Source organism: Mustela putorius, unplaced genomic scaffold (genome assembly GCF_011764305.1).
Source record: "Mustela putorius furo isolate JIRA1106 unplaced genomic scaffold, ASM1176430v1.1 tig00000127_pilon_pilon_pilon, whole genome shotgun sequence".
In the NCBI taxonomy this organism is placed as follows: Eukaryota; Metazoa; Chordata; class Mammalia; order Carnivora; family Mustelidae; genus Mustela; species Mustela putorius.
The window spans coordinates 6,318,994-6,341,659 of NW_025421288.1; the positions used below are offsets into that span (position 1 = coordinate 6,318,994).

Below are 22,666 nucleotides of genomic sequence, written 5' to 3' on the forward strand. Positions count from 1 at the left end.
AGCTGTGCATCTCAATGTTCTGAAGGTAAAAACACCTTGCATTCCCAAAGGCAGGAGAGGAAAGTCAAACAAATACGAGGAGTACCGGCCAGGGAAGCAGAAAAATATAGTCTTTAGGAGCCCTCATTTCAGCAATGTCTTTTTGACCTTCTTCTGCTGAATTTAATTTACCAACTTAATGTCCTTATATAAAGTTCTGAAGATGGTTAAAATTTTTTTTTTTTTTTTTAAGAAAGAAAGAGCACAAGAGGGAAAGGGCAGAGAGAGATGGAAAGAGAAAGTCTCAAGCAGGCTCCAGGTTCACTAAGGAGACTGACATGACTTGATCTTATGACCTTGAGATCATGACCTGAGCTGAAATCAAGTCTGCACTTAACCGACCGAACCACCCAGACGACCCAATGGATAAAAACTTTCAAGCACCATTAACTCATTAAATGCATGATTTATTTATTTAATTTCTGCTATTGTTGATAAAGAGCCAGTAAAATGAGCGGTCTAGTTCTTAGGGAAAAATGAGAACATCACTTTGAATCATGTATATACCAGAGTTGGATTCTGGTACTTTCCCAAATGGGGTTCTTGCACAACTGTCAGGATGCATTTTCTGGAACATTTTGTTGTTGGTCTGTTGGTGGCATCAAACCTCCTGAAAATGGTTCAGGAAATGCAGTTTCTGCCGTGTGAGGATTTGATGGCATAATCAACATAACCTGTGAAGTCAATCAGAGTGCCATAGGTGAGTCAACCAAAAAAAAGAAAAAAAAAAAAAAAAACCACAGGACTTTTCCTTCCTGTCCACACAATGCATCACTATCAGAGTCTACTCTTTCTTCTTGGAGTTTGGTTTCAATATTAACTTGGTGGGGTTTCTCTGGCATTCTGGAGCTCAGACTGGATCTTGGAAAAACATGCAGTGATAGCTCGTGGCTGTTTTTGTGACTCTGTAAGTGGACTGATCTTACACATGGATGAGTGTGCACAGCAAGTTGCTGATCAAAGTGTTATGGAAAATTTAGAGCTTTTCTTCCAAATCCAGTTCTTTATGCTGATGGCAACAAGATATCCAAATCATGATTTGCTGGCCATGACTCAATCATTTCAAAAACCACAGAGACCCAGAAAGGCAGGAACCATCAGCAAACTAAGGAAAATTCTGGTCTCTCTTCCACAAACTCAAGTGTGAAATGGAGTATGTATGTGTGTGAGGGCTGGGGGAGGATAGAAACAGGAAGAGATAAAACTTTGGCCTTAATGTTTCAAAGACACTGCTCTTCTGGATTTGCCCCAAGAGATTTGTGGGAGAAGCTTTTCCCAACTTTGTAACTCCAGGAGCAGAAGGGAACACAGGCCTAGACATTACGATAGGAAGGTTACTAAAGAATTTGCTCCCTTGTGCAGATGATTTGGTCAATGAAAATAAAAAAGTTTCACTTAATGAAATTACAAAGTCATCAGGAGTTGCTGAAAACTTTAACTTCTGGGGTCTTATAACACAGAAGTCCACAGATAGAGTTAGTCCAGCTCTCTTCTGTGGGGCAGGAGATGCAGTGTACCACGGCAGCCCCAAAAGAGAGTAAAGAGGCACAAAATGGTAGAGAAGAGCAAGAGAAAAATAATCTCATCAAACTATTACTGTTTTAGGATTTTCCTTTGGGTAATAAAACTATGAGCAACTCTTGGCATTTTAACTCAGTTCTTGGAAGATATCCTTGTCCTATTCTTCCCAATGCCTCTTGGTCTCTTCTCTCTTCCCATTTACCAATTGTCTCTATGTGATGCTCTTTCAGTGGCCAGGAGGATCTGCTGCAGGTCTCTGGGTAAGAGATAGGCAGGCATGCAGGCATTGGTAAAGAAGTTGGAAACACTGACTTTCTTTAGTAACCCAGGGAAGGTTGCTATGATAGGATAATGAAGCAAAATCTGGCCCTCTCTGGGGACCTCTCCATTGTGAAGTATTTTCTGATCTGGACTAAGAGAGGAGGCCCTAAGGGGGAGTAAGGATGGAGAAAATTAATTTGTCTTTATTCATTGTGGGAGGCAAGATGCTAAAAAGACACCCAGTGACCCATGCCCCTATGTGATACCCACTGCTTGAAAATGAGTGGGATCTGTGTATCTGATGGGATATCACTCCTATGAGTAGGTAACTGAGCAGTTGACTTTGAGTTTATCAAAAAAGACATTACTTTGTAAACATTTTTCCAAAGAAGACATACAGATGACCAATAGGAAAAAGTGCTTAATGTCATTCGTGATCAGGTAAATGTAAATCAAAACCACAGCGAGGTACCACTTCACAAACATGTCAGAATGGAGACTATCCAAAAAGACAGGAGACAAGTGTTGGCAAGAATGTGGAGCCTGTTGCATTATTGATGGGAATGTAGATTGGTGAAGTCACTACCGAAAACAGTATAGAGGTTCCTCAAAAAATTAAAAATAGAAATACCACATGATCCAGTAATTCCACACCTGGTATTTGCCCAAAGAATATGAAAACACTAATTTGAAAAGATATATGTTCCCCCATGTTTATTGCAGCATTATTTACAATAGCCAAGATACGGAAGTAATTGTAAAATCCATCAATAAATGAATGGGTGAACAAGATGGATATATACAACTCAGCCATAAAAAAGAATGAGTTCTTGGGGTGCCTGGGTGGCTCAGTGGGTTAAAGCCTCTGTCTTTGCCTCAGGTCATGATCCCAGGAACCTGGGATTGAGCCCCGCATCGGGCTCTCTGCTCGGCGGGGAGCCTGATTCCTCCTCTCTCTCTCTGCCTGCCTCTCTGCTTACTTGTGATCCCTGTCTGTTAAATAAATAAAATCTTTTTAAAAAAAAGAATGAGTTCCTATTATTTGTGACAATTTGGATGGATTTAAAAGGTATTATGCCAAGTAAAATGCAGAAACAGAAAAATACCATATCATCTCCCTTACATGTGAAATCTAAAAAACAAAACAAACAAAACAGATTCTTGAATACAGAGAACAAACTGGTGGTTGCCAGAGTGAAGGTAGGTGGGGGGGGGGGGGCAAAATAGATGAAGGGGATTAAGAGGTACAGATGTCCAATTATAAAGTGAATCCGTCATGAAAATGAAAAGTACAGCGTGGGGAACATATTCATTGTATTGTAACAACCTCGCATGGTGACAGGTGACATCACAGTGAGCACTGGGTACTGAAAAGAACTGTCAAATCACTCAGCTGTATACCTCAGTTTAAAAAGGACGTTATTCTGGGTAGATTAGACCTAATCCTATGAGCTGTTTAAAAGAAACTTAGATCATCAGAGGTTTTCACTCTCTTGCTGGCCTCAAAAGTAGAAGTCAGTTGTCATGAGTTGCACAGCTGAAAGGAAATCAGCTCCGCCACACGAGCATGGAAGGGGAGTAGAGGCCTCAGCTGCCACCGCAGCCCCAGCCAGCTTCTCGATAACAGACCCTGAGCAGAGGAACCAGCTGAGGTGTGCCCAGACTCTTCACCCATGGAAGCTGAGAAGTGACGAATGTGTGTTGTTGAAACCTCTAATTTTCTGGAATGTACTCCACGGCCACAGAAAACTAGCACACTTGACTTTGAGGCAAGCTCAACACTCACCCCCTCAGGATGGCAGCAGGTTACTTTGCATCCGAAGGCAGAGAGGGACACAGAAACGCAGAACTCTAGCATACTTAACAGGATCACCATAGCATCCAAACCCTAGAAACGAATTTATAGCCAGGAAATGTGAGAAATGGAGATGACAAGATGAAAAATACAGACCATCGGGTTACAAGGCTAAACCAGAAGCACTGGCCTGCTGTCAGAAAAACTGGTTGGTTCCTCATGGCAGTCATATGCCCTTGACCAGTGTGGGCCTGTTGAATGCCACTTATCCTCTCATTTTTTTCATTAATGAAATAACAACTTTCCCCCACCCTCTACCTTCCAGTGCTATTGTAGATACAGAATGTGAAAACTCTTTAAAGAGGGGTAAGGGATCATAAAGATAGCTTAGGTTTTTCAAACACCAGACATTCCATATAGTTGACACAATAATATCATCTCCTATCTTGGTAGTTACACGCAGAGTAATAATTGTGGGCAGAATATTAAAAGACCAAAGAGGTCCGCATCTTAACCTCTGGAACCTAGGGATATGTCAAGTTACATAGCAAGGGAGAATCAAATTTGCAGATTAAATTAAGGTTGTTTATTAACTGACCTTGAGATAAAAAGATTATTCTGGATTACCTGGGTGGGCCCAAAATAATGAAAGAATCCTTCTAAGTAGAAGCGGGAGGCAGGAGAGTCAAAGTCCAAGAGAGATTTGAAGATGTTGCCCTGCTTGCTTTGAAGACAGAGGATGGGACCACAAGGTAAGGACTGAGGACAGACTCTGGAAGCCGGCAAAGGCCAGGTAACGGATTCTCCCTTACAGCCTCCAGAAAAGAATGTAGCTCTGCCAACACTTTGATTTTAACGCAATGACAACCATTTGAAATTTCTGACCTCCAGAATTGTAAGATAATAAAATTATGTTGTCTCGAGTCACTAAGTTGGCAATAGTTTTGTTACAGCAGCAGTAAGAAGCTGAAGTAACAATAAAAACAAAGTTAATCAGTCTTTAAGCCATCTCCCCAGAGAGCTGGCTTTAGGTTTCATCTTTAATCAAAACATATGGTCAGATTTGAGAAACACTGGGCAGTACTCTTACTCCTAAAAATCTGAATTGGAGGCCTGGGATTCTTTGGTCTAAATATTCTCTCTTTCTCTCTCCATGGACAGGCATAGTATCTATCCCTAACCTTGTGGAAGTGTCAACAGATCAGAGCCCAGGACACAAGTGACACAGACTCAACTGGGCCTTGAGAATATTGGCATTCATCATTTTTAAAAATCTATTTACTCATCTCTTCAACATACAGTAGACTCTATGTTTCAGGAATTGTTGTAGGCACAGAAGACAGAGCAGCATATAGAACAGACTATTTCCCTAACCTCAAGGATCTTACCACTGGTGGGGTAGCCCAGGAATTGGAAAACCTTTTTCTGTAAGAGGCCAGCTAGCACATATTTTAAGTTTTATAGGCTGTAGGTTCTCTGTCATAAATACTCAGGCTCTTAGAGTACCAAAGCAGCCACAGACAATATGTAAACAAATGTGTGGTTATGTTCCAATAAAGCTTAACTTACAAAAAACAGTAGTCAGGCTGGATTTCCAGCAAAAAGTAGTTTGAGCAAAAATCTGAGTTTAAGCCATATAAAACCATTGTCTTTCTAGACGAAGCAGAGTTGATCATTGTCAATTTCATACTGTTCTGCCTAATAATTCCAAGTAGTATGTGCTGTCCTCTTTCCTGCAAAGAGCTCACCTTTTCTAGCCTCTTCTTATAATCGTACTCAAAAGTAAGATCTTAGGTCTTCATCAACTGCTAGCTGCTTTCCAATATTTCTTAACTTTCCTACAAGGAACTCCTAAAGGTAGAGGCCTGGTCTCCTTAAGTCTCCTGGAGTGTCAATGCTAGTACCAGGAGTATAGTGTGGGCTCACAGACCTGTGGACTGACTGTGCAGGTGCCCACGTAGGAAGAGACCCGAGAGTTCAGATCCCAAGTAACCCTTATGGATTTACCCACCAAGGACAGGCAGGAAAAATGTTCACAATAGGCTTCGGTGACTACCTCTGGGAGAATGTGATTGAGATTGAACACGGAACTGGCTACCTTATTTAGAAGGCCTCTTGTTAAAAAAATCATTAAGGACTTCAAGACAGCAACAGCAGAATAGTAAAGCAGGTGTAGGTCTCTTTTAACTGGTAAGCCTGTGTGTCTGCGCAGTTCCCATGCCCAGGCAGCCAGCCCCATGAAGCCGGTCTGTTCCACATTTTGTCCTTAGCACTGTACCCTGACAGACTGCAAATGGACAGAACTGCAGAGACTGAAAGGAGACTTCTTCTTCAGGATAACAACACAGAACAATATAAAATACAGAAATGGATAGGGACATTGGAGGCAGGAAAGCACAGAATCTCATCTTGCTTCTGCCAATTCCCAACGGCATGATCTTGGGGCAAAAATGAAAGTTGTCTGAAGAAGCTCTATTATTTTGAGTAACAGGCAAGAAATGAGCTTTGCCTACTATAAGCCACATTAGAAACCTCAAGGGAAGTATGCGTTAGTTTAGCAGAGACAGTCAAGGTGTTGTATTGGCGTGATGATGCAGCACTCAGGACTGATCAAGGATTAGCTGGGAATGAAGAAAAACCATAATGAGTCTGGAAGAATGTTAAGTTTCCATGTTTGGGCGCAGACAAGAGACGGTGAGACAGAGGACTAAGCAAGCAGCACAGAGAAAGGCCAGAAGGAAGCGTGCATGGAGGGGAGACAACAGGGAACTTTGTGGTGCTGAGAATGGCTAATAGACTTTTTTTTTTTTTATTTCTTAGGAGTAAAGTTTCAGTTGCATTTTGTCCAGGGCTGTACCTCAAGAGCGCTCCCTCCCTGCACTTACCCAGAGGCCCACAGCTTCACAGCCTACAATATCTTGTGTTAGTGGCAATTTGGAGAACTAAAGACATTAGGATAACATCTAAATGAGGGCAAGTGGCGCAGAGAAGTAGTGATATACAGAATGGAAATTGGGAGTTTGCCGGGAGCTGGATGTTGAGGCCCAAAGAGCTTAATCTTGCAAAAACATTCAGAGATGTTGCAGGTGGGGGAGGAGGGTAATGGGTGATTTGCCACTTGTTGGGTGATGTTCAAGACAATTTTATTCTATTATTAGAGAACCAGGAAACTCCACCAGGGAGCTCCGGGGACACAGAGGGATTGACATCGGGGCTCCTTTTTTAGACTGGACAACAGAATTGTTGTTTTGAAATTAAACAGAAAAAAATATGCAATGTGCTTAGAGTACTAACTAGTGAGAGTAGATGTTCCATAACTATGAGCTTCCTTCCCACTTTCCCTCATCACCTATGGAGGAACAAAGAGAGAGATGAGACATGGGCACGGCTCCAAATACAAGATTTTCCTCTTCTTCAATCATTTTCAATTTCCCAAAGTGATGCATTCATCAGTCAGGAACTACTACTGCGTGTTGCTTTTGCCAGAGCCGGAGCTCCTGTAACTTGCTTCCATCACAGAACCCCAGGAAAAGAGGAAGCACTCACCATGAAAATATACAGGGACAGGAAGCAGTTCTCCGTCTTCTCATAAGTGCCACAGTGAAAGAGATTGTATCGGAAACTATTCAAGTGGCTTGCAGTGAAATAGGTCCCAAATGCCGCCAAGACAGAGCTGGAGATGTTTAACCCCAGGCTACTTCTGATCTAGGACGGAAGGAAAATCAATCCAGCAATCTGGTGGTATCCCCAGGGGTGTCACCAACAGGCACTCCACACCCCTCACTTCTGTCCCTACAGTCCAGCTGACCCATCTTGACTGCTGTGCTGTTTCCTCACTGGTCTCTCCCCTCACAGCTGCCCATGCACAAACACGATCCTGTGGTTTTCAAGCTTAAATCCTTCAGGCAACCACCACGCACATGAGATAAACTCTTTTTTCCATGTTAACTAGACAGTTCTGCCCATGCCCATCTCCTGCCCTGCTCTGTGCTGGGTGCCTGGCTGCGCATTATTTCTCAAATGTGGCCTCCACGCTTTTTGCGCTTTTTGCGTATGACCTCCCTCTGTTCTGTATTCCTTTCCTGCATTCTCCTCCTGTGGAAGCTTATTATAAGAATGGAAATTCTCCAAGAAAGCATGAGAGGTTGAGTGTGGCTGTAGCACAAGGGGGATTTTAATGGTCATAGCTGGACCAGATACTATGGAGACACACAGGTCAGATTTGGAAAAGCCATAAAGATCATGCTCCATAATCTGATCTTTATCCTTTGAGCTAAGAAAACGCAACTATGGCCTTTAGTGAGCAAAAACATATGTTGAGATCTGGGCTTTTAACTTTTCTTGGCTTTGTGAAAGACCTATTGGCATGAGAGCTATGTTGTAAATTTGCTTTTCCTTACTTAATAGCCTTATTGTGAATTTCTTTCATGGCAAACCAAATGAAAATCCTTTCCATAAGCAGTCGGAATACACATTTTAATTAATAAATGAACAGAGATTATGCCACGCAGACACTTGGTGTCATTGTTTTGGATTCGATCTCAAGCTGCAACATCTGTTTGGCCAGTCCCATTAGAGATTCCTTTTCAGGAATGCTCTGTATTTTCATAAAGATTCTCTCAACACTGCCTTCCCAAACTTTTCATAGTCATATCAGTAATTTTATGAGCAGTCATTTTTTTATTACAATTTCTGAAACACCAATGCAACTATGTAAAACAATCTCTCCGGATTTTTAAAAAACAAAACCCGTCTTGTACTCTGGCAGAACAAATACTTGATTAGTCCTTCTTCTTCTGGGACAAAAATAAGCAAACAGATTAAAAGAAAAAAAAAAGGAAATAGTACTCACCAGGCCTTTTGTAGTTTTAGTCCCTGCTACAATTGACAAGGACCCCGAAACAATAAACTAGTAACAAGAGAAAAAAAGTGTGGGTAGAAAAACTTTAAACAAATATTTGAAGTCAAAATGTACTAAAACTTACCCCTAACTGATAAATTTGTTAAAAAGATCAATTATATTGGGAGAAACACAAAAGATTGTAAAAAAACTCTCCTCTTCTCCCGGAAACAACAGAGAAACTCTACCACATGGATTCACAGGAGAATTTTTCAAGCCTCTCAAAAAAATGTCTAATTGCAATGGTATTTAAACGTTTGAGGTCCTTGAAATACCAAGAAAGCTCCTAAACTCCTGATATAAAGGAACCCTAATATGGTACCAAAATTTAATAAGATTTTAGAAAAGAAAAGAAAGTAAAGATCGTTTTTATTTAAAATGACTATTAAAAGCTATAAACAAAATAGTAGCAGTGAAAGTTTTAAAATTCCATATTAGATGATGATTATTTTAAAAAGTTTTTAATAATATACTATTCCATTTGGTTCTATCAGTTGGGTGATTATTTTCCATTTATCTAAAACAGCTAGAATCAAGTTGATTGGATTCCCCCCCCGCCCCTGCCTTGAACTATTTGACTGTTTGAATTTCTGGGTTTGCTTTCCAATTTGATTTCAAGAGTTTCAAAAATTGTATCTTAATATCAAACAAAGACTGATCTAATGAAACAGCTTGGTAAATTTCTTCAAAATGTTTATAAATTCAAAAACATGGAGATGGTAAAGGTTAATTAAGTCACCTGCAGAAAAAAATAGCAGCAAGAAGCATCCATTATATTATATGAAATGAATCATGACTATGTGGGATATTCCTTTAAATGTCCAGGTTTTTAAAATATTGAATAGTATTATAATTTATAAATACAAATTTAAGGAGAAAATTCACATCAAATTATTACTCATGTTTACAATGTTAAGACATTTAATAGAATTCAACACTATTATGACTTAAACATTCTTTATAAGATACAAAGAGTTTCATCTTCCATATGTAATGGAACATTTGTCTTGGTCTGGAAGTCTTTATCATATTTAATGAGGAAACACTAGGGCCATCTCTATTAAAGTCAAAATCAAGATAAAAGTCTAGATGAACAGATATTACTCTTCTTAATATATTAACCAAAATTACTATGTAAGAAAAATATTTGAGGAAAATGTTTACATTTACTGTTATTTAAATGTGAATGCATTATGCTGAGGATCTCCAAGAATATCAACTAAAGGCTACTATAAACTTTAGGAAAAATTAGTAAGGTACATGGGAAGAACATTATATACAGAAATTACATATAAATACATACTTATTTGTGTGTGTGTGTGTAAAGATTTAACTATTTGAGAGAGAAAGAGGGAGAAAGCGTATGAGTGGGGGAAGGGGCAGAGGGAGAGGGAGAGAGAGAATCTCAAGTGGTCTCCTCACTGAAGGCAGAGCCTGATGTAGGGCTCAGTCTCATGACTGAGATCATGACCTGAGCTAAAATCAGGAGTCAGATGCCTAAATGACTAAGCCCCCCAGGTGCCTTTGTATTTCTGTGTTTAAAACACAGGATTTAATATCACAGTAAAAAATATATTAAGTTTCCAAGAGAAAAAAACTTAACAAGGACTCTGAACAGTGTATATGAGTAAAACTTTACAGTGTTTGAATAGTCCACAGAAGAAAACTTGCACAGATAGACTCATGAGGGAATAATTTTATAGCATTCTGAAAAAAGATATACAGCTGTACTGGAAACCAAATTGTCAAAGATAAGAGATATTTGTGATTTGTTCTTGGTATTGGTTGTTGTACTGTATAAGAGAGTAAAGGGAAAATGAGGTTGAAAGAATAATGGAAGGTCGCAGCAAAAATGTCCCACCAATTAAATAAAGACTGATCTAGTGGGATTCCTATGATGGTTTGAGTGATAGTTCAATTGACAAACATAGCTCCTGCAGTTCCTGGAAATCTATGGAACCTGTGCAGAGGACATAAATTATGAGAACTGGTTTCCAAAGTAGTGTTGAAAAGGAAATTAGGGGTGCCTGGGTGGCTCAGTGGGTTAAGCCTCTGCCTTTGACTCAGGTCATGATCTCAGGGTCCTGGGACCAAGCCCTGTTTCAGTCTCTTTGCCTGCTTCTCCCCCCCACTCCACCCCCACCACCTGCTTCTCTGCCTACTTGAGATCTCTCTCTGTATCAAATAAGTAAATAAAATCTTATTTTAAAAAAGGAGGGGAGAGTGAAGGGGAAGCAGAATGTGTGAGTGGCTGATGTCTGCAAGACTGAAATCAGAACGACCCTGTTTGAACCCTGATTCCTGTACCAAATAAAAGCATGATCTTGAGCAAATCACTTAATTTCTCCAAGTCCCAGTTTCTTCATTCACAAAATGAGGACAATGGTAAATCCTTTCTCAGAAGTCTGTGATGGTTGCACAAATGGAACTAAATACATAAATCACTTAAAATAGTGCCCAGACTATGGTAAGTGTTGAATAAAAGCCATTATTGACATAAGTATCATCAGACGTGTAAAGCATGGTACAAATGCCCAGGAGTAACACAGTGTATGCTGTTCTTTAAATCTTCACTTTTGTAAACAGGCAAAGGGGAACAAAAAGCCAACTCTGTAATAAAGCTCTAAACTCTCTCATTCTCAACGTTGTAGATGAACAGAAACCTTACAGTTCTTGAATAGGGTTTTCTGGTTCTAACATAAACTTATTTTCCTCTTATCACTTGATACTTTGCTTTCTGTTTACATTCTTAATTTGCAGAGAAACTCCCTTGAATTTTATGTTAAGGGAAAAAAATTTTTTTTTAATTTTTTATTTTTTATAAACATATATTTTTATCCTCAGGGGTACAGGTCTGTGAATCACCAGGTTTACACACTTCACAGCATTCACCAAAGCACATACCCTCCCCAATGTCCATAAACTTTCTTAAATTTTCACTTAATCTTATAGTTATTGTTAAATTTTTGAAACAAAATTTATCTAATAGCAGCTCCATTTGTTAAGATTTGATAGCTGATTATAAATTGCCTGCATAACAGCCATGTCTCTTCTTTCTTGTTAATGAAATCCTCATTTTGTTCATGAGGTCAGTGAGCCCTTCCCAGGCTAACTGAGAAGTGAATTTCAATTAGTCCAAGCCAACAATGGCAAATCCATTACCTTTGCCCAGAGTTGGTTTGGGAATATAAAGGATTTATGCACACAAAACATTTATGAACAATGAGATGTATCTAGTCTGATACGATATGCCAGCCATCTTCAATGAAGTTCTTGCACTCCTGAACTAACCAACCCTGGTAATGACTAGCCACTGGGTTTCTAGTTGTGAAAAAAAATCAATGCTTTCAATGTTTAATACATCCTGTTTGGGTCTTTTGCTATATGCTGCTGTAATATACCATACTAAATATTTAATCTCCCAGCTTTCTATGAGTCTTTTATTATTATTCCTATTTTAAATGTGAGAAAATGGAGTCAAAAGGAGATTAGATACCTTTCTCAAAGTTATAGAACTACAAAAGAGGGCTATATATGATTCTAAAGCTCAAGACATTAACAACGAAATTATGTTGTCTCCAACGATAACAGAAGGTATTCTACTCACCATCAGCGACCCCACAGTTTTGTACACCTCATGCTCTAACAAATAATGATACTCATTGAATGGAAATATGACATTAATGTTTATTATTCCCAGGCTGAGGTTCATCAGGGCAATCAGGATCTGCACAACCTAGAAATGATGAAGAAAGTAAAGACTGATTATCTGCCACCCCCTTTCCAACCACTAAGTTCCTCCTCTTCTCCATCTTCTAATATGATAGACGGTCTTGATAGTCTCCTGTTGTTTTTCTTTCATATAAAGAACTATGGGTATATTAGCTTACTAAAACTGTCTCTTGGGATATCCATCCCTAATGTCCCAGTCATTTTCAAGGTAAGAAGAATGAACCAGGACCTACCCAGAGGTTCTTTACTGACCCCTGTGGTGTTACTCCTACTGCAGCTCTTGCTCTCTTTTGCTCAGATGAGAGTGACTCAGAAATTAGGAAGCAAGGAAAAATAATGTGAGGGAAGGAGCATGGGCATAGGTGAAGCAAAAGAAAAGAGCAATATGAGCTTTTCTTGGCATCTAGGATCTAAAAATAGAGGCATTAGATTAGAGTTATCCCATGGCATAAAAAGGATACAAAGTTTCATAATGATTTGGTCCCATTGGTTTAAAGCTTAGGCTAGAGATCAACCTCTGTATTCACTCTCCTTCAACCTGCACTAATCTGTCTTTCTTTAAACTGTCCATTTCTTGTAGGCACACTCACCTGAGACTCTGAACAGAAATGCACAGAGAATAAAAGAATTTTCATCCTCTGAGGAGCAGTCTGAGAAAATTTCCCAGAGACAGTAGCAATGTGGGGTAATTAGCTTTCAGAAAAATCTGTTGGATGGACACCAGCTAGTGTACATGTGGCCTTTTCTTTTGTTGCTATTCCCTGCTGAAGTTAAAGTTATCATGGATGACCCACAAACGTAGAATAGATCTGAAGTCACTATGTTTTAAATACAATGAGATTAGAAGCATGATGTAATAGAATATTGTACCATTTTGACTAAAAGGGCCTGAGCATCAGATACCAATGACCCTTGGGCAGGCTGATGTATTATAAGGTTAATGGGACAAAGTATTTGTCATTAAAACTGATCAGCTGTGAGTTTACAATACAACTGGTCTACTTCTGGATCTGCAACTGACTTACCCCGAGAACTTTAGGTTCCCCCTTCAAGAACTTCTCTGGCATCCATTTCCACTGATGTGGGTATAGAACCTCAGACTTCTCTGGCTGGTGCACATCAGGGCCAGCCCCTGTGGTCCCTTCTAGTCCTTGTGTGGTTGCCATGGCAGCAGAAAAGAAGCTACAAAAAGAAATGTAATTTAGGATGAGGTCCTGTTAATGACAGGACAAACTATGGTCTACATTCCCTTGCTTTATTATAACAGCTATTAGAACATCTTTGCAAAATGTAGTTATTGCAAACATCAGCCAGGAAAGTGGATAAAACACCTTAAGGAGAGAAATGGAGAGAGAGAAATGCCATGTGTTATCCAGATGCTAGAAAGTACTGAAGAGAGGAAATCTAGATAGAATTGAGGTGAATATGCTGGGTCCCTCAAATATATGAAGTTTGTACTCACATATTATCTCTCTGATTATAACCATTTCTCCTTTGGGTTTTTTTTTTTAAGATTTTATTTATTTATTTGTCAGAGAGGGCACAAGCAGGGTGAGAGGAAGAGAGAGAAACATGTTCCCTGCTGAGCAAGGAACCCCATGAGGGACTCCATCCCAAGACCCTGGGATTATGGCTTGAGTTTACGCTTAACCCACTGAGTCACCTAGGCGTCCCACCATTTCCCCTTTGAAAGATACCTTTTTTTCCTTTTTAGATTATTTATTTATTTATTTTACAGAGAGAGAGAGAGAGAGAGAGAGAGAGATCACAAGTAGGCAGAGAGGCAGGCAGAGAGAGAAGGGGAAGCAGACTCCCTGCTGAGCAGAGAGTCCGATGCGGGGCTCAATCCCAGGACCCTGAGATCATGACCTGAGCCGAAGGCAGCAGCTTAACCCACTGAGCCACCCAGGTGCCCCGAAAGAGAACTTTTATAATAGGAATAAACTACACAGAATCATCTCTGTTCCCATTGATCGTAAAAGTATTTTATGGTCTCCCTTTTCTAATTGGAGCAGAGTTATATTCTCAGAGCTGGAAAACTCCTCCAGGTTTATCTTTTTTTTTTTTTTTTTTAAAGATTTTATTTATTTATTTGACAGAGAGAGATCACAAGCAGGCAGAGAGGCAGGCAGAGAGGCAGGCAGAGAGAGAGGAGGAAGCAGGCTCCCTGCTGAGCAGAGAGCCCGATGCGGGCCTCGATCCCAGGACCCTGAGATCATGACCTGAGCCGAAGGCAGCGGCTTAACCCACTGAGCCACCCAGGCGCCCCGTCCTCCAGGTTTATCTTATTAAATTATTTTAATCTTGGATTTTATCCTATAAACTTTGGACTCTGTGGATGGACTTTATGATCCTGAGTCATAATCCTGGCACTGAGAATTTAAATCTCTTGTCTCATTTAAATATTTTAAAACCTGACTTGTCAATGCATGACAAGGACACATAAAATTATTTTTTTGAGGCTCAAAGCACAAACATAATACTCTTGTGCCACTTTCTCTCTTCAATCTAGTAACCCCAGTCAGGTTATGTAGAAGTGAGTTTAAAGCACCGGAACACTTTATCTACTCATTTGAATCCATGTTCAGATGTTGCATGGCTCACATTCATAAATTTTGACAGAAGTGAAAATTAAGACTTTGCAAAGCCACAATCAATTCTGATTCCATTCATGGTTTGGTGAGGCTCTGTCAAAGCCTCCAGTTTGGAGATGTGTGCTCTTTCATTGGTAGTACAATATCAAAGAATGTTCCAGCAACACACATTTTTCTGGTATTGGGAAAGAATCCATTTTTCTCAGGAAAGGATTATTAACCTATATTTATACTCTATAGGCTAAGGGAACTACATTATTAGTTATCTAGCAAACAAAACAAAACAACACTTGGCCAAGATAAGAAAAAAAAAAATGAATCTATCTCAGAGACAGGCAAGGGTAAACAACCCAAATGAAAATAAATATTAATAATTTTAAAACATTAATTTAATTTTAGTAACAAATGTATTCAAAGTTCTGGAAAGCAATAAAATGAAAAGTACAAAATAGTAAATCCTAAAATAATAAAACAAAAACTTTAAAAATAAGATGACAGAAAAATATAATTGGTAATTCATAAGGAATAATAATATGAAGGAGAATAAAACAGTTAAGATGAGGAAGTAAATAAGAGGATATAACCAAAAAGTCAATGTTTCTTCTCCTGTTCGAGAATATTTCCAAAAGTAATACAGAGAAAAGTAGAACTCCATTTTGAAACTGGGACACAACTAAAATTACCATAATTCAGATGAAGTATTTGTTAAAAGCAATGAAGACTGCATGAAGAAAAATTTGGGAGAAATGCAGAAGGAGTATCAAAGAAGCAGGACATTACGCCACAGATTTCAGCGTACACTTATCAAAGGCGAGAGTCTCGCTGAGGTATAAAACACATGCTCTTATTTATAATCCAGAGAATGAACACACTAGCTGACAGCTGCAGCTTCCCTGGGCAAGTATAGTTCTGAGACATAAAAGGTGGGAATAGCAGAGAAAACACATCAAAAAGCCACTTTTGTAGGAAGCCATCTGTCTCTGAATAATTCTTACACTGGAGTCTGCAAAGGAGGGAGCAGGGGCATCTGGGTGGCTTAGTGGGTTAAAGCCTCTGCCTTCGGCTGGGGTCATGATCCCAGGGTTCTGGGATCAAGCCCCACATCGGGCTCTCTGCTCAGCAGGGAGCCTGCTTCCTCCTCTCTCTGCCTGCTTCTCTGCCTACTTGTGATCTCTGTCTGTCAAATAAATAAATAAAATCTTAAAAAACAAACAAAGGAGGAAGCAAGTCTTCTTGCCAAAAATCTCCAAGAAATCCTACAGATTGGAATCATCTGAGTATATCATCATAGTCAAAGATCACCAAGTGTACAAAAACCAAGAGATTTAGTTATGAGAAACAACAAATGCTTCAGATATTATGATAATCAAATACAGAATGTGTAATAAGTATTGACAAAGTGTTCAAATAAAAATGGAATTTCAAAAATGAGAAAACACAGATAAAGTGCTGAAGTGACTTGACAAATTTCAAATGTAAAGAAAGCAATGTCGACATTAAAAAAAATACTTGGTTAATGTGTTACACAGCAATGGACAAAGAAAAGGGAATCTGTGAACTGGAAGATAAATCTGGAAAAATGACCTAGAAGTCACACAGACAAAGAAATGGACATAGGAGAAGAGATATAAAAAGATTAGAAGTACAGAACTAAAAATTTGAGATGTGTATAGAGTCCTATAAAAAAAGGAGACAACAAATGGAGGATGGGTGAAATTGGCAATATGTGAAACTCACAGACACAGATCACATAACATACACCAAGCAGTTTTATTTCAAAAAATTTATATTCAAACACATCATGGTAAACTTACAAGATAGCAAAAAGCAAAGATGATCTTAATAGTAGTAAAAATGAAAACACAGTGTATATGTAAAAAATGGGCAGAAGATATGAACAGACACTTCTCCAATGAAGACTTACAAATGGCTATCAGACACATGAAAAAATGTTCATCATCAGTAGCCATGAGGGAGATTCAAATTAAAACCACATTGAGATACCACCTTATACCAGTTAGAATGGCCAAAATTAGCAAGACAGGAAACAACATGTGTTGGAGAGGATGTGGAGAAAGGGGAACCCTCTTACACTGTTGGTGGGAGTGCAAGTTGGTGCAGCCTCTTTGGAGAACAGTGTGGAGATTCCTCAAGAAATTAAAAATAGAACTTCCCTATGACTCTGCAATTGCACTACTGGGTATTTACCCCAAAGATACAGATGGAGTGAAAAGAAGGGCCATCTGTACCCCAGTGTTTATAGCAGCAATGGCCGCGGTCGCCAAACTGTGGAAAGAACCAAGATGCCCTTCAATGGACGAATGGATAAGGAAGATGTGGTCCATATACACTATGGAGTATTATGCCTCCATCAGAAAGGATGAATACCCAACTTTTGTAGCAACATGGATGGGACTGGAAGAGATTATGCTGAGTGAAATAAGTCAAGCAGAGAGAGTCAATTATCATATGGTTTCACTTATTTGTGGAGCATAATAAATAGCATGGAGGACAAGGGGAGTTAGAGAGGAGAAGGGAGTTGGGGGAAATTGGAAGGGGAAGTGAACCATGAGAGACTATGGACTCTGAAAAACAATCTGAGGGTTTTGAAGGGGCGGGGGGTAGGAAGTCAGGGTACCAGGTGGTGGGTATTGGAGAGGGCACGGATTGCATGGAGGACTGGGTGTGGTGCAAAAATAATGAATACTGTTATGCTGAAAATAAATAAAAAATAAATTTAAAAAAAAGAGAGTAGTAAAAAGGAAAAGTCTGATCCTGTGCAAAGTGAGAACAATTAGACTAATTACAACATAAGCCAGAAAACCATAGAAAAATATTTTTCAAAAGCCTGAGAGGAAACAATGAGAGACCTAGAATTTTGTTTTATGCACTAAAACTGGGCTTCGAGATCAAGGGTGACATGAAGACATTTTCAGATAAGTAAACCCTTGATGGTGTTTACCAGCACTGGCAAACATCCACCAAATAGAATGTTCACTAAATAGAACTTTCAAATGAAGTGCTTAAAAAATGAGAAACATGAATCCCAGAAGGTTGTTTTTTGATGCAAGAAGGAATGGTTAGCAAAGAAATTGGTAAACATGTATGCATATGTGTTGTTTGCACAAAATAAGACCAACAATAATTGATTCATTAGGTGAAACGTAAGGACAAAATAGAAAACACTGAACTCCCCAAAAAGCAAAATTTAGGATTGGGATGATAAGAATTGGTCTTCTAATGTCCTTGTGCTCTTTGGGAAATGGGTGAAGATAGTAACTTTAGATTTCTTTTTTTTTTTTACCTTTCTCTTTTTCTTTTTATTTTTTCAGTGTTCCAAAATTCATTGTTTATGTACCACACCTAATGCTCCATGCAATACATGTCCTCCTTAATACCCATCATCAGGCTCACCCATTCAATTAGGGTGAAAAAAACAAGAGTTACTGATAAAGATAAGAAATGGTTATGTAATTTTTTTCAATAAAGAAGGGAAAATGTTACGAGAAAATGAAGAAAAAAATGTTATCTATCCACCAAAAAGGCAAGAAAGGAGATAAAATGAACAGAAAAATAAGCGAGACAAACAGAAAGCAAAAACTATCGTAGAGGACTAATCACCTCCAGAATTATTTGAGGGCATCTGAAAATCCACTCTTCTTTGAAAGCATTGAGATCACACTGGGAAAATGGTGAAAATCTACTTTCCCAGAAGTCTAGACATTAACCAAGATCTTGTAACAATCAAAAACATTTATTCAAAGATAATTGTTGACTTTTGATAGGCATATTGAACTTTGTCATTTTTTCTTTGTCATAAAGATTCACAGGATATAATTTACCATTTAAACTAGTATTAAGTGTAATAGTTGCTCTAAGTCCATTCACATTGTTGTGCAAGCATTACATACATCGCCAAAACTTTTTCTATTTTCTCAGCTGAAACTCTGTGCTGAAACTCCCCATTTCCACCTCTCCTAGCAAATGTTCTACTTTCTGTCTTCATGAACTGAACTACTGCAGGAAACTCGTATAAGGAGAATGATGCAATACTGTTCTTTGGTGACTAGCTTATTTCACTTAACAAAATGTCTTATTTCACTCATGTGTAGCCAGGTACCAAAACTTCTTTTCCTTTTAAGGCTGAATAGGTTTCTATTATATGTATAAACCATATTTTCTTTGTCTGGGTATTGCATTAATTCTCTTCAATACTTCTATCTTAGCAATTTTAGTCCGTGAACATGGCATGTCTTTCCATTTATTTGTGTTATCTTCAGTTTCCTTGAGGAATATTTTGTAGTTTTCAGCATTGAAAGTCTCATCTCCTTGGTTAAGTTTAAGCTGAAATCTTTTATTATTTCAACACTATTATAAATTGGTTTTCTTTATTTTCTTCTCAGGTTGTTCATTGTTAGTATAGAGAAATGCAGGTGATTTTTGTGTGTTGATTCTGTGTCCTGCAACTTTTCCTGAATTCATTTATTACTTCTAACAGCTGTGTGTGTGTGATCTTTAGGGTTTTCTATATATAAAAGCATGTCATCTTGCCAACAGAGATAATTTTACTTCTTCCTTTACAATGTTGATGATGCCTCTTATTACTTTAGCTTGCCTAATTTCTCTGACAGGAACTTCTGTTTCTATGCTGAATAAAAGTGGCGAAAGCAGGTCCTTGCTTTGTTTCTAATCTTAGAGGAAAAGGTTTCATTCTTTTTTTAACGTTAAGTACAATGTTGACTGTAAACTTTTTATATATGGCCTTTATTATGTTAAAGGAGCTTCCTTCTATTTATAGTTTTCTGAGTGTTTTTGTAAGGAAAGGGAGTTGAATTTTGTCAAATGCTTTTTCTGCATCAATTCAGATTATCATGTGTGACTCTTTAGGTCATTCTGTTAATGTGGCATATTAACTAATCCATTTTTATATATTGGACTATCCTTGCATTCTAGGTATAAGTCTCACCTGGTCATGGTATATAATCCTTTTAATAGACTGTCAAATTTGGTTTTTAGTTCTTTGTTGAAGATATTGGTGTCAATAATTATAAGGGATAGTGCTCTATAGTTTTCTTGTCATGTCTTTATCTGGCTTTGGTAATAAGGTAATGCTCACCTCATGGAATGAATTATGGGGTGTTTCCTCCCCTTGAATGTTTTGGAAAAGTTGATAAAGATTGGCATTAATTTTTCTTTAAATGTTTGGTAGATTTCACCAGTGAAGCTACCTGGTCCTTGGTTTTTCTTTTTGGGGAGGTTTTCAATTATTTCTTCAATATCTTTTCTAATTATAGGCCTCTTCAGACTTTCTAATTTCTTCATGAGTAAGTCTAGGTAGGCTGCGTCTTTCCACGAATTTGTCCATTTCATTTAGGTTATCCAAGTTATTGGGAAACGATTGTTCATAGTACTCTCTTATAATCCTTTTATTATTTCTATAAAATCAGTATTATGTCCCTTTTCACTTATAAATTAGTTATTTGACTCATCTTTTTGTATTAGATAATCTAACTAAATGTTTGTCAATTTTGTTGATATTTTCAAAGAACAAACTCTTGGTTTCATCAATTCTCTCTATTGTTGTTTTAACTTAATCCTACTCCTATAACCCTCTCCCAGTTCTGTGGTAGCCCTGAAAACTAGAAGCCTTAGAACCATGGCAGCTACAGAAACTGGCCACTTAACAGTCTGTGAAGGGGTTAAAATAAAATTGGAAATTCTTAACAAACCCCATCTCCAGGAAATTGTCACTACTAACTTGTTTGGAAAACATCTGGAAAAGCTCTACTCATAGATCTTGTCTTTACTTGATATGTAGGACTCAAGGCTCATTCGGTGATGGCAGCCTTAACTCCAAGGTGTTTGTCAAAAGCAATTATCAGAAATTGTTTAATTCATAGCTTCCTGAGGCAGTGATACAGTTGGAGTTAAAAAAAAAAAAGCTGAATTTAAAAAATAGTTAAAAGAAAAAAACAGGAATGAGATTTCTGAAAGGACCTTGAAAAATTCTTAATATATCCCTGGGGATCTAGAAGTCCATATATGTGTATGTTGTATGTGTGCCCAGGAAAGACCTGAGAAGTTCCTAATTCCTCAACTATGTCTTATCTCAGGACTCTGTGCAAGGAAGAAGGAAAGGCTATAGAGAAATGAAATACAGGGGCATAAAGTACCAGAGTATTAAAGTTTGCTCAATGCATGCACACATGACTTAAGACAAAATGGAAGGAGACTTATTAGGGGGAGGAGGCTCTTAAAGATATCTCTTAAATCAGTAGCTGACCACTAACCTGAATAAAACAGAAATTCTGATGTGCACAGATTACACAGAATATATACTTCACAGAAGAGATCTGACAGTCACTACACAACAACAACAACACAGCAATGACAAATAGCCACAACAACAATGAATACTTGGAATGGGGTATTCTTTGAAAAGATCAACAAAACTGGAAAATCATTAGATTTTTAGAAATCATTAGAAAATCATCTAGACTGAACAAGAAGAATTGTAAGAAGAAATTACCAAAATCAGGAATGAAGTCAATATGATAACCAACCTTACAGAAAAAAAAATTGTAAAATTCATAGATTACTATGAATAACTATATGCCAATAAATGAGATAACTTAGATGACACAGTTAAATTCTTGTAGAGATACTAATGAAACTGATGGAAGAAGAAACACAAAAGCTATATAGACCTATAACAAGCATTTAAATGAGGAAATTAAAAATTTCCTATAAAGAAAAGCCCATGCCCATATGGTTTCACTGGTGATTGTATTAAGCATTTTAAAAAGATTCAATAATTGGGCGCCTGGGTGGCTCAGTGGGTTAAGCCGCTGCCTTCAGCTCAGGTCATGATCTCAGGGTCCTGGGATCGAGTCCCGCATCGGGCTCTCTGCTCAGCAGGGAGCCAGCTTCCCTCTCTCTCTCTCTGCCTGCCTCTCCATCTACTTGTGATTTCTCTCTGTCAAATAAATAAATAAAATCTTTAAAAAAAAATAAAAAAAAATAAAAAGATTCAATAACCCCTCTTCAAAACTTCTTAAAAAAAAACTGGAAGAGGAAGACAAAAGATTCAATAACTTTTCTTCAAAAACTCTTTTAAAAAACTGGAAGAGGAAGGATACTTCCCAATTTATTGTTCAAGGCCAGGTTACCTTGATATCAAAATCAAGAAAAGACATCATTAAAAAAAGAAAACCACAGATGAATATCCTTTATGAACAAAGACACAAAACTTGTTTAAGGATCCAATTCAGTCAGATATGGATCTCACCGAGTCCCCTGGTCAGAGTGTTCCCCAGCCCATTCTGTAGATGAGAAAAGACACTAGAGCAACAGCAGAACACATTTTCTTCTCAAGTGCACATTCTAGGATAGACCATATGTGTGGATACAAAGAAGTCTTAGAAAATTCAAGAAAATTAAAATCACACCATTTATCTTCTCTGACATCAATGGCATGAAGCTAGAAGTCAAAACAAGAGGAAAAGAGGAAAATTCATCAACATATGGAAATTGAACAGCACTCCTGAACAACCAATGGGTCAAAAAAAGAAATTAAAGGGGAGATTTTAAAATTTCCTGAGACAAACGTGGGAACACAGCTTACCAGAACTTGTGGGATGCAGCAAAAGCAACTCTGAAGGAATTTCACAGCAATAAATACCTACATTAAGAAGTAAGAAAGATCACAAATAAACAAGCTAACTCTACCCCTTAAGGACAAGAAAAGGAAGAATAAACTGAGTCCCAAGTTCGCAGAAGAAAGGAAATAATAAAGATTAGAGCAGAAATAAATGACAGAAAACT

At 38.2% G+C, this 22,666-nt stretch overlaps 1 protein-coding gene across 2 annotated transcripts in view; it reads right to left on the reverse strand.

The window, feature by feature from the left end:
- Positions 1-444: 444 nt before the first annotated feature.
- The window catches only part of LOC101671307 (membrane-spanning 4-domains subfamily A member 4A), a 28,127-nt gene continuing 5,905 nt past the window's right edge, over positions 445-22,666 (reverse strand). Inside the window, exons 2-7 of one of the 2 annotated variants that reach the window (XM_004770412.3) lie at positions 13,274-13,430; positions 12,124-12,252; positions 8,469-8,525; positions 7,163-7,321; positions 3,608-3,709; positions 445-713 (exon numbers count right to left, since the gene is read on the reverse strand). In XM_004770412.3, coding sequence (XP_004770469.1) covers positions 594-713; positions 3,608-3,709; positions 7,163-7,321; positions 8,469-8,525; positions 12,124-12,252; positions 13,274-13,414 — 708 coding nt within the window. In that variant the 5' untranslated portion in view covers positions 13,415-13,430 and the 3' untranslated portion in view covers positions 445-593. The remainder of the gene's footprint in view (positions 714-3,607; positions 3,710-7,162; positions 7,322-8,468; positions 8,526-12,123; positions 12,253-13,273; positions 13,431-22,666) is intronic. The other variant, XM_004770413.3, reaches the window with a different exon arrangement.